This window comes from Phacochoerus africanus, chromosome 15 (assembly GCF_016906955.1).
Source record: "Phacochoerus africanus isolate WHEZ1 chromosome 15, ROS_Pafr_v1, whole genome shotgun sequence".
NCBI lineage: Eukaryota > Metazoa > Chordata > Mammalia > Artiodactyla > Suidae > Phacochoerus > Phacochoerus africanus.
In genome coordinates this window covers 47,480,567-47,492,954 of record NC_062558.1, presented here as the reverse complement: position 1 = coordinate 47,492,954, position 12,388 = coordinate 47,480,567, and the positions used below count along the sequence as shown (strand labels likewise).

Genomic DNA, 12,388 nt, shown 5'->3' with positions numbered 1-12,388 from the left:
CAGTCACAGCCCCTTCCCCATAAAATGAAGCCATTTTCTACTTTCCAAGCTCACCAGCCTTCCTCCCTCTACCTGGGTTCTCCCCTCCTCCATTCTAATCCTACCTCCAGGGTAGCAGCTGGTCACATGCCTTGGCCCTTCTTTCCTCCTACTGTGTGCCGGGCCCTAGGCGCTGTTCTAGGGATCCCGAAATCAATCAGATGCCATCCTGCCCTCTCAAAGTGAAGACGCAGGCACCATCAACTAGAATACAAGGGGAGATAAATGCCCCCAAAGAGAGCTGGCAAGTGCCTGGGAGGCTAAAGTAGGAGAATTTGCTTTGAGTTGGAAGGCGGCTTGGAAGGAGTGGCACTGGAGCCGGGCCCTAAAAATCTGGGGTGGGAAGGAAATGGAAAGGAGATTCATTCATTCCATGTCGGCACCATGGCTTGGTGGGAAGCATGGCTACAACCATGGGAGAGAAAGAATAAGCTGGGAGGACATCAGAACCTTGACATGGCCCTGCTTAGGAGCATCCGTCCTGAGAGACCACAAGGTCCTTGGGTGCAGGGCCTTGTTTTACTCACCCCTGAATCCCCACAAGCCTCCTCCCCCAGCACAGTATCCTTCACTCAGGGGTTGCTCAATAAATGAATGCTGAATGATTGAATGAATGAATGAAACACTCCCGTGGGCACAGAGCTGGGTCCTGGGGGAGCCCTGGAAAGAAGACTTAAACATAGATCATTCAGGGATCAAGCAGCTCACCTCACTTAACAGCCATGGAGACTGAGGACTAAAGAGGCCATGGCCTGCCTAGAGATGTTAGTGTTGTGACAAATGTGGAGAGCTTTGCCCAGTGCCTGGCACGTCCTTCCCTTACTGCCTGGAATTCCAGCAGAGCGAGGGCTGGAATTCCAGGCATCGCACCTCCCAAAGTGGCATCCCTGCCACCTCCACACTCAGGTCTCCTGGAGAGTAGAAAGCAGACCACCCCAGGCTCTCTGGGTTAGAAGGCAGAGGCAGGCTGCAGCAGGCCCGTTAAAGCATTAAAGATGCTTAGGAGGACTTTGCTCTGTACCTGGCCTGGCCTTGCCTCGTCCATGGAGGTCTGCTGCTGGGCACAAACTGAGGGTCTTGGGTCCAGCCTGATAACTGAGAGTTCACCCCCACCCCTATGAAGCATTTTCAGGCAATCCTCGCAGTCCCGCCCTTGTTAAAGGCTCTTCGGCTTCCGCTCAGAGCAGGGCATGGCCGCCTTCATTGCTGCATGCCTGGTTGAGATCTTTAAGACCCTTCCAGGAGCGAGATGTTCATTTCATTGAAGGGCTTACTCAATAGAAAACGGAAAAACAATAGCTTATGTTGGTCAGCAATTTATTTACTTATTTTTTGCTTTTTTTAGGGCCGCGCCTAAGGTATATGGAGTTTCCCAGGCTAGGGGTCAAATTGGAGCTACAGCTGCTGGCCTACACTGAAGCCACAGCAACGTGAGATCCGCGCCACATCTGCGACCTACACCACAGGCCACGGCAATGCCGGATCCCTGACCCACTGAGCAAGGCCAGGGATTGAATCCGCATCCTCATGGATACTAGTTGGGTTCGTTAACTGCTGAGCTACGACAGGCGCTCTGGCTCTGCACTTTATAGTTTATAAGGCACTTTCAGCTCTAGCTTGTCATTGAAGCCCATGGCGATCCTCTAAGGCACTCAGGTCCAGTAACTTATTGAGGGAGACAGGCAGCATCAAGAGAATGTGTGCAGAGTTGTGACTTGACTCCAAGGCTCTGGCTTTGGGGCCAAATGCTCCTAGGTCCCCAGGGGCTAGGGTGTGGACTAGCCTGGGATCTGCCTTCAGAGGCTCCCTGGAAGAGCAAAAGGAAAGCATTCACCCAACAGGAAACAGTCTCCAGTCTCAACAAAGCCACCACTCCCAAGAAATCTGGATTTAACCACCAGAAAGGCTTCGATTAAGTACCTTTCTTCCCACCTGCCCTTCTCAGGTCCTGGGGCTGCCACTTCTCCTTTGTCCACTAAAACTTACCTACCTCCAGCCCACTGTGCAACACCTAATCTGATAATATAAATCCTAGGATAAAAATCTGGATTATATATGTATTTATTTATTCTATATTGGTTATCCATAATAAAACTCCTCCAGGCTGGTTACTAAGAGAGAATCCCTCCTCCTCACTCCCACCTTTTCTCTATTCCCCCAAGCCCTGTCTGGCAATTCTCCCTCCCTGCTAGGTATGTTGCTTCCCCTGCTCAAGAATCTGCAATTGTTCCCTAGTTCCTTCAGGAGGCAGCCCAATCTCACTGACTTGTACTCAAGGCCCACCCCTTGACTGCCCTTCCCCCCCCACACATACTTTCATTTCAGCCAGAGAATTCCATGTGGTCCCTCAGACGCACCTCTGCCCTCCTACATCTTCAGAGTTGCTTCCCTCTCTGTTTCCTCCTGCTAGATCCTCCCTTGTCTTCAAAGCCTGATCAATTGCTATTTCCAGGAACCTCTCCCTGATCCACCCAACCCAGCATAACCTCTGCCAGCCAGTAGCCCCTCTGGCCTGGCCTTGACACTGACTGCTTTGTAGTATAGAGGTGACACTGACTGCTTTGTATTACAGCCACAGCCTGGTGCAACAGGAAGAGCCCAGCCTCGAGGGTCAGGGCTCAGCCTTAGGGTAGGCCTGAGGGGAGGTCCAGGCCCTGCCACTTGCCAGCTCTGTGACCCATGGTGTGCTGTTCTGAGTATACCCTGCTGGGCATGGGCAGAAAGAAGGTTGCTGGTGCCCAGAGATTTAGGAATCATGTGGGGTAATGGTTGTAGTCCTGGGACATAGAGCCTAAGACTTGAGATTCCTTTGGGAGGCGGCTCTGAACACAGGCAGGAGCACTGGACTAGGATAAAGCCCAGAACCTGGGCTTTAGACCAAATTCTTGAGTGAATGTATTGTGGTGACTGTTTGGCAATAAGCACCATGGAGGTGGGGGTGGGGGGGCTCCTTGGGGCCATCCGCCCTTGACCTTCAGGTCTTGGATGACTTTTGTCTAAAACAAGGGCATTGACCTGGGTGCCCTGCCCTCAGATACTGCAGTGCTGATGGGTAAGGGGTGGTAAGGACGTTGGCACGGTGATCTGAGAGTTGGAGAGAACAGTCCTTTAAACCCTTCAACAAATATTTGTGGAACACTCTACTTCCAGGGGGCCGGGACAGCTGGAACTCTCTGGAAAGCCCTCGGGCTTACAGGCCACCATGCAGAAAGGCACCGACTCTGAGCCTCCTCCCAGGCCTGCCATGTGATGCCTCAAGTCTTCTTCTGACAAAGTGGGGAAGAAATGAAGAAATCTAGATTTCCTGTCATGGCTCAGCAAAAACGAATCTGACTGGTATCCATGAGGACACAGGTTTGATCCCTGACCTCTGTCAGTGGGTTAAGGATCTGGTGCTGCCATGAACTTGTGGTATAGGTCACAGATGTTGCTGTGGCTATGGTGTAGGCTGGTGGCTACAGCTCCAATTCACCCTCTAGCCTGGAAACCTCCATATGCCACGCGTGCAGTCCTGAAACAATGACAACAACAACAACAACAGCAACAACAACAACAAAGAAAGAAAGAAAAGAAAAAAAAAAAAGAAAGAAAAGAAATCTGCACCACTTGGGGCCACATGACCCAGACAGAAGAGGTGACAGCAGCAAAATGAGGCAGCAGTGAGGATGGCCTTACTCCTGCACTGTGGCCCCATCCAGGGGCTTGAAGCCAGAGCTCCTTTCATGCCTTGCTCCACAAGTGCTTATGCAGCGGGATGGGGCCAGGTCAGGCACACCTCAAGAATGAGGCCAGCCAGGCCCTACCCTCAAGGAGCTCTTGGTCCACAGGGAGACCAACTGCCAAGGCAACAGGCCATTCCAGGACAGCACAGCCAGTGCCACTGGAGGGGGTGCAGACGGAAGGTCCTTGTCCTGTCAAGGGGTGGGGGAAACATATGTTCACCAGAGACCTGATGGCTGAGCAGGAATCAGCCAGGCTGGAGGGAGCAGAAGGCCTGGTGATGACTCATTCATTCATTTATTCAGCATATATTTAACTGAGCGCTGTGCTAATCAGAACTTCCAGTACTGGGGGAGTTCCCGTCGTGGTGCAGTGGTTAACGAATCCGACTAGGAACCATGAGGTTGCTCAGTGGGTTAACGATCTGGCGTTGCCGTGAGCTGTGGTGTAGGTTGCAGACGCAGCTCGGATCCTGCGTTGCTGTGGCTCTGGTGTAGGCCAGTGGCTGCGGCTCCGATTCGACCCCTAGCCTGGGAACCTCCATATGCTGTGGGAGCGGCCCAAAGAAATAGCAAAAAGACAAAAAAAAAAAAAAAAGAACTTCCAGTACTGGGGTGGAGGACATGCCCAGACTGAGATCAGGCTGTGGAGAAGTAAAAGGGAGAGCTGGGGCCAGACAAAGAGTCAAGGTTTGAAGGTACACGGATGTGGGAAGGCCGGGTGTCAGGAGGAACTTCGAGCGGCGGGAAGGGGCTATTCTAAGATTCTCGTTCTGGGGGGTGGTCTTTTCCTGCTGAGACCCGGGCATCCTAGATGTTGAACAAGCATAGGATATCCTTGGAGTTCCCTGCTGGCTCAGCAGTTTAAGGATCTGGCATTGTCACTGCTGTGGCAAGGGTTGCCTCTGTGGCGAGGGTTTGATCCTTGGCCAGGAAACTTCTGTATGCCGTGGGCACAACAGAAAAAAGAGTAGAAATATCTGCTAGAGTAAATTCAGACTGTGGATGAGAGTGCCTTTGTAGTTTGAAGGCACGCATGGATCCCCCTTGGGGAGAAGGGGTACATGTTGCGGGGGGATGAGGAGTCCTCTTTGTAGGCTCCTCGCATTTCAGCGGCAGCCCTTCCCAGCTGCTCAGCATACAGATGTTAATCCATCTATTCCCTTACTGCTTGTTCTCCCTCCTGCCTTCCCCACTGACACCCACCCCTGCAAATGAGGCCAGGGGTCTTCAGGGACTTCTGTCTAGGAGGTGGCTGAGTTCCTGATGATTCCTGCTGCAGCTTCTTGCCCCCCTGCCCTTGCCTCTCCCCCTGCACTGATGCTGTGAGAGCAGAAGAAGCAGACCTGGACCAGGAGCCAGGAGGCCTGTAGCCAAACCCCAGCTCCTCCCGTGACAATGTCACCTGCCTTCTCTGGGTACCTGTCCCCTGGGGAGAAAAATAATCCTTGCCTCTCTCCCTGGGCTGCTGTGGGAATTCCAAGCAAAATAATGGCTGGAAAAGTAATGTGTGCACAAATGGGAAGGATTATTAATACTATTATGTGTTGTTTCTGAAGGCACAACAGAATGTGAGCAATCAAGCCCATCTGGCTCCTCCCCAAGAGCCCACTTCCTCCTCACTTCCGCAGTCCACCCAGGCTTTGCGAAGGCTCAAATCCTCTCCCCGCCCCACTTCCTACACCCGAACCCCCCTAATTAAGTCCTTTACCTTCCTGAGTATCACTGTCTAATCCCTAAGCCCTTTCTCACCAGTCTCTAGTTGTCTCTGGGAGTCAAATCCCTTTAGAACGAGGTGGCCCAGTTAGCTGTGAACCAAGAGGCCGGGGGCAGGGAGCAGGCATTTCAGGAGTCCCTGAGGCGACAGGGGGAGGGGAGGGCAGGGCAGTAGGGAAACTGAAGACCCTGCCTCGGCTCTGGCACTAGCTGGCATGAGCCTGGAGGCTTCCCCTTGAGGGTGTGGATTGTCATTTCTACCCACACTTCCTGCATCCAAGACAGAATCCACCAGGTTCAACAGCCAGACTTGCTCTCTGCCTTTCAGAAGCTGAAGGGCACAGGGTGAACCCACTGACTCCGCAGCTAGATTCGCTGAGTTCAGCTCCAGATGCCAGCACCTAGGAAGGTTACTTGACCTCTGGGCCCCAGTTTTTCCCTTCCATCTGATGGCAATAGCACACAACCTCATGAGCTAGTGATGAGATTAAATGAGCTGCTTTATGCAGTTCACCTGATGGCTGCCTGGAACATAGTGTACATATCGGCTGTTTTACTTGAACTTCCTCTTTTTTCCTCCAGATATTTTTGCCATTCAGGGCTTAACCCTCACCACGCCCTTCTTGGAGAGGCCCTCTTTCCCTGGCACAGAAGCTGAAGCAGCCCCCAGCCCCAGTCACTCTCTAATGTTAATGTATCTTCTCCTCATGGCACTCATCACACTCTGAAATCCATGGTTACGGCTGACCATCTATTCTCAAGGGCAGGAGCCATTGCTGGTCATGGTCACGGCTACATGCCCAGTGCCTAGAACTCTGCTGGCAGTGGACATCCATTTGTGGGCCTGACCCAACACTCGCTCTGCCCCCTGAGGGCTGGACTCTGATCACCCCAATTACCCCTTCACTCTGCTCCCCCCTTCCCCAGACCACAATCACACAGCTGCTCTGCACCTGCCCTGTGAGACCCTAGGTGAGTCATTGCCCCTCTCTGCGTTTCTGGAGGGAGGTAACAATGAAACCAGGCAACCAAGAGACAGTCTAAGAGTTTTCTAAGATGATTTGTTTTGTGTTCTGGGGCTCATGCCCAGAAGGTGAAGAGATCTCAGGCACCTCTGAGTTCTGAAAATGCATCCCGCCACAGCTTAGCTCTCTTGCTGCAACTGGGCTTGAAGCCCTGGTGGGTGGTGTCTTCAGATGAGCAAGGCATGGCCTTCCTCCAGGCCCCTTTGTGAAAACAGCAGAGAGACCAACACTGGGTCCCAGTGTGGCCCTTTCTGGGGACTAGCCTTCCACCTAGTGGCAGTTTCATCACATTGCCCCTCTTCCATAGCAAAGGCCAAGGTTTGTGCTCACTGGAGCACATCCTTACTCTGAATATGGACCTGCCTTACCTGACAGTGTGGCCGCATAGAATGCTTGTCCATTTCACGCACAGCCTGGAACCACAGTGGAGAATTCATTTCACAGCAGAGGGAGAGCAGCCCATGGACTTCACCAGCCTCACCACACACCCCATTCCTGGTACCAAGTCTGAGACTTTCCCTGCCCCTACCCCATTAGCTCTTGGGGTAAGGCACCCCATGCCTCACACTTGCACTAACAGCTTCATTTCTTCCTCTGTCATCATGCAACTTTAGGAGGAAAGATGGGGGGTGTGGGGTCCTCTTCCACGCAGTTCACAGCCTAGACCAGGGCCAAGAAACCTTGTATTCAAAGCCCCTTGGGCTAACAGTGTGCCTGAGGAAAGCCCCACCCCCACCCCAGTCATTTAGTCCAGCTCCCAGTTGGGGACACAGGCCAAGAGAAGGAAGCGGTTTGCCTGGATGCACATGGTGAAACAGTGATGGCTCTATCCCTACCAGGTCCCTGCCCTGCCCCAGAAGTGAAGCAAACTGGGATTAAGGGGAGCCTGCAGGGCTGAGCATCCTGTCTGTACATGCCTGGGATTGGAGTGGCCTGAGGGTCAGCAGCAGGCCCAGTGACCTGCCTGCTCTCCCAGCTGGGATCCCTTCCTTCCCTGTGGGCTCCTCCAGTCTCATGTCTTTGGATGTTTTGCTCCCAAGCAGGGCCTCTCCAGGCATTCATCTGCCTTCAGTCAATCTCCAGTCCTTTGCGGCCTCTGTTCCTGGGCTTCCCCTCCCATCAGCGGCTGTGCTGATCTCTACTGCTCCTCTTCCCCACCCCCAACCCCACCCCACCCCACCCCACCCAGCAGCAGAAGGGCTTGGGCTGGGCCAGTCTCCTCTCCCACGTTGAGACTATATCCTCAAGCTTTTGTCTCTTCCAGGATCCCCAGTGTTACCCAGTGGGAGAACAGACCACAGGGTAACTCTGATCACTCGCCAAGTTTGCAGCAGCCCTCAGGCTCCCACTGATAGAAGGCTAAGATGTGGATATTTGTGGGGAGGCAGAGATGCGTTCTGGGTGGGGGACAGGTGTGAGTTAGGATCTGCCTCTGGTAGGGGTGTGTGTGTTGGGAGGCAGCGAGGACCCCCGCCTGGGGCAGGTGGGGTGTGGGTAGGGAGCAACAGCTGTAGGAAGACAGTGGAGCCCAGCTGATTACAGGTTATATGTCCTTGCAACCATGTCATTAGGGCTGACAGATGGGCTGAGACACTCACAGAATCGGAGAAGCTGGACCCCATGGACAACAAGAAGCCTCTACAGCGCCTTTTGCAACTTAGAAAGAATGATTTCTTACATACAGAAGTATGTTAGAAACCTACACAAATAGAGAGTGAGGACTTCCCACTGTGGCACAGTGGCTTAAGGATCCAGCATTGCTGCACCTGTGGCTCAGATTTCATCCCTGGCCTGGGAACTACCATATGCCAAGGGTGCAGCCAAAAAAGAAAATAAAAAGAATAAAGAATGATATATCACTCATGTGACTTTAAAAGTAGAACTTCAGGAAGTTCCTGTTGTGGCTCAGTGGTAATGACTAGTGTCCATGAGGATGGGGGTTCGATCCCTGGCCTCACTCAGTGGGTTAAGGACCCGGTGTGTCGTGAGCTGTGGTATAGGTCACAGACTCAGCTTGGATTCTGAGTTGCTGTGGCTGTGGCATAGGGCTACAGCTGTAGCTCTAATTCAACCCCTAGCCTGGGAACTTACATGTGCCGAGGGTGTGGCCCTAAAAAAAAAAAAAAAGGCATAACTCTGATACCATTGGGACCCCAGATGCCTCTCCACAACTACATCCCACCCTGGTGAGTTAAAATATTTGCCTTATTTTTGAGAGTTTTATTACAAGTGAATGCATTCTTTAAAAATACAGTCAGTCCTACATTTTTTTTTCCATTGAGGTGAAATTCACACAACATAAAATGAACCATTTTATTTTTATTTTTTTGTCTTTTTAGGGTTGCGCCCATGGCATGTGGAGGTTCCCAGGCTAGGGGTCCAATCGGAGCTGTTGCCACCGCCCTACGCCAGGGCCACAGCAACACCAGATCCGAGCCACATCTGCGACCTACACCACAGCTCACGGCAATGCCGGATCCTTAACTCACTGAGCAAGGCCAGGGATCGAACCCACAACCTTATGGTTCCTAGTCAGATTTGTTTCCACAGAGCCACGATGGGAACTCCCTAAAATGAACCATTTTAAAGTAAAAAATTCGGAGTTCCTGTTGTGGCTCAGCAGTAACGAACCCAAATAGTGTCCACGAGGACTCAGGTTTGATCCCTGGCCCTGCTCAGTGGGTTAAGAATCCAGCGTTGCCATGAGCTATAGTGTAGGGGTGTAGGTCGCAGACACGGCTCGGATCTGGTGTTGCTGTGGCTCTGGTGCAGACTGGCAGCTGCAGTTCCAATTCAACCCCTAGCTCAGGAATTTCCATATGCCATAGAGGAAGCTCTAAAAAAATAATAATAACAAAATAAATAAAGTTTAAAAAATTGGTAGTATTAAGTACATTTACAATGTTGGGCAACCAGACCCTCTCTCTAGTTCCAAAACATTTTGTCATCCCAGAGGAAGCCCCATACCCATTAAGCAGTCATTTCCCCTCTACCTCAGCCACTGATCTTCTTTCCATCTCTACAGATTTCCCTGTTATGAACACATCATACAATAGTATGTAGCCTTTTGTGTCTGGCTTCTCTCATGAACATAATGTGTTGAAGTTTCATCCACACTGTCAGGGATGTTGGCACCTCATTCCTATTTATGACTAAATGATATTCCATAACACAGACAAATCAAAATTTGTTTACTCATTTATCCATTGATGGACATGTCAGTTGTGAAACTGTGTGTGGCTAATGAGTCAAACCCATTCCACCTGCCTTCACTAATCAAGGTCATTTTAAGATGCATATGTTCTCCAAGCAGCATGAAGCCTAAATAGTAAGATGTTTTCCCCAGTTGTTTTCCAGAAACTTAGAGTCAGCTGTGTCTAGTTTGAGCTGAGCTGGTTAAGACTGGATGGGACCACTGACCCTCCAACTGGGCATGTGCCTGTGTGTGCTTGGTGACCTTTTGATGTCAGAGGGCTGAAAACGCCACCCTCAGAGCGTGCTATGAATGTGTATAGGCCTGCAGCTTAATTATGCCTTCACAGAAAGATTACTACAACTTTTTCCAATCACCTTTCCCCACGCCTCAGATGGCTCTGCTGCTTTATTCTTCATTCTATAAATATGCTGAGCCCTTTGCCCTCAGGGAGGTAGATCTGAGACTTGTTTATGAATAGGCTCTTTTTGCTGCAAACCTGGGCCTCTCAGCATTTTGGCTTGCTGTGTAAGGAGCAAAATGAACCTGTTTGGTGACAACTGTTTCCACCTTTTGGCTATTGTGAATAATGATGCTACAAGAACAATGGAGTACAAACAGCTGTTAGAAGCCCTGCTGTCAATTCTTTTGGATATATATATACCCAAAGTGGATCATAAGATAATTCTTTGCTTTTTTTTTCTTTTTTGGGGGGGAGTGGGGCTGCACCCTCAGCATATGAAAGTTCCCAGGCTAGGGGTTGAATCTGAGCTACAGCTGCTGGCCTACTCCACAGCTCATGGCAATGCCGGATCCTTAACCCACCGAGTGAGGCCAGGGATTGAACCTGCATCCTCATGGATACTAGCTGGGTTCTTAACCCCCTGAGCCACAATGGGAACTCCTATGTTTAATTTTTTTTTTTTTGAGGAATCATCATCCTGTTTTCTACAGGAGTCACACCATTTTATATTCCCACTGTTGACCCATTTTGAGTTAATTAAAAAAAATTTTATGATAGCTGATTTACATTGTTCTGTCAATTTCTGCTGTACAGCAAAGTGACCCAGTCATAAATCTGTATATAGCCTCTTTCATATTATCTTTCATCATGTTCCATTACAAGTGGTTGGACATAGTTCCCTGTGCTTTACAGCAGGACCATTTCGAGTTAATTTCTGTATATGGTGTGAGGTAGTAGTCCAATTTTATTCTTTGGTACATTATATCCAGTTGTTCCAGCACCATTTGTGGAAGACACTGTTCTTTCCCTGTTGAATGGTCTTGGCACCCTTGTTGAAAATCAGTTGGGGGAGTTCCTGTTGTGGCTCAGCGGAAACGAATCTGACCAGTATCCATGAGGATGTAGGTTCATCCCTGGCCTCGCTCCGTGGGTTAAGGATCTGGTGTTGCCGTGAACAGCGGTGTAGGTCACAGATGTGGCTTGGATTTGGTGTGGCTGTGGCATAGGCCAGTGGCTGCAGCTCCAATTTGACCCCTAGCCTGGAAACCTCCGTATGCCAAAGGTGTGGCCCTGAAAAAAACAAAAAGAAAATCAATTGGCTATAGATGTCTGGGTTTATTTCTAGACTCCCAATTCTATTCCATTTGTTTACATGTCTATCTTTACTACGCTGTTTTTTGATCACTGTACCTTTGTAGTATGTTTACAAATTGGTAAGAATGAGTCTTAACTTTATCCTTTTTCCAATATGGGCTAGTCAGGGCCCTTTGCATAGGATAGGTTTGTCATTAGAGGAGTTCTCTTGTGGCACAGCGGGCTTGGGTTGCTGCTATGGCTCAGGTTCGATCTCTGGCCACTTCCACATGCCATGGGTGTAGCCAAAGAAAAAGTCATTACAATTTTAATTTTAGGAGTTCCCGTCGTGGCTGAGCAGTTAATGAATCTGACTAGCATCCATGAGGATGCAGGTTCAATCCCCAGCCTGGCTCGGTGGGTTAAGGATCCAGTGCTGCCAGTGACTGCTGTGTAGGTCACAGACGTGGTTCAGATCCTGTGTTGCTGTGGCTATGGTGTAAGCCAGCAGCTACAGGTTTGATTTGAACCTTAGCCTGGGAATCTCTATATGTCGTGGGTGTGGCCCTAAAAGGCAAAAAAAAAAAAAAATTAATTTTAATGGGGATTGCTTTGAATATGTAGATGGCTTTAGGTAGTATTTCCATCTTAACAGTATTAATTAAGTCTACCAATCCATTAACCCGAGTATCATTCCATTTCTTTAGGTATTCTTTTTTTTTTTTCCTCCCCAGGGCCGCAAGTAAGGGGATATAATGGACAACACTACGGAGCTGAGTTAGGCCTGGTCCCACTTTCTGCCCCTCTGGGACCCTTACCTCAATTTCCTCCCCAGCTCCACGCCCTCCCCGCCCGCCTCCAGAGTTCTGTCTGGCGGAGAAAGGGAGGCCTAGGCCAACCCTGAGCGTCGGGCCGCTATAGAGAAAAGGCCAGCGTCCAGACCTCTAGACATTCCTCCAGACAAAACGCAACAAGTTCAAATCACCTACTGTCTGACTTGAATATGGTGACCTCTCACCGCCCAGATCCAGCGTCCAAGACCTCCGCCGCTGGTGTTCTCCGCGGCCACCAGGGGGGGCGCGCAGCCCGGTCTGGGCAGGAGAGCCGCCTAGAGCCCGCCCCGCCCCGTCCGGCCACGGCCCCGCCCCCTCTCCTCCCA

At 50.6% G+C, this 12,388-nt stretch overlaps 1 protein-coding gene across 5 annotated transcripts in view; it reads left to right on the top strand.

Annotated features, from left to right (window-relative positions):
• The window catches only part of SEC14L3 (SEC14 like lipid binding 3), a 55,671-nt gene extending 52,283 nt beyond the window's left edge, over positions 1–3,388 (top strand). For 4 of the 5 annotated variants that reach the window (XM_047759889.1, XM_047759888.1, XM_047759885.1 and 1 more), the window contains one exon: positions 3,190–3,384. In XM_047759889.1, the coding sequence (XP_047615845.1) occupies positions 3,190–3,338 (149 nt within the window). In that variant the 3' untranslated portion in view covers positions 3,339–3,384. Of the gene's footprint in view, positions 1–3,189 lie in introns of all 5 variants that reach the window. The other variant, XM_047759887.1, reaches the window with a different exon arrangement.
• Positions 3,389–12,388: the final 9,000 nt, after the last annotated feature.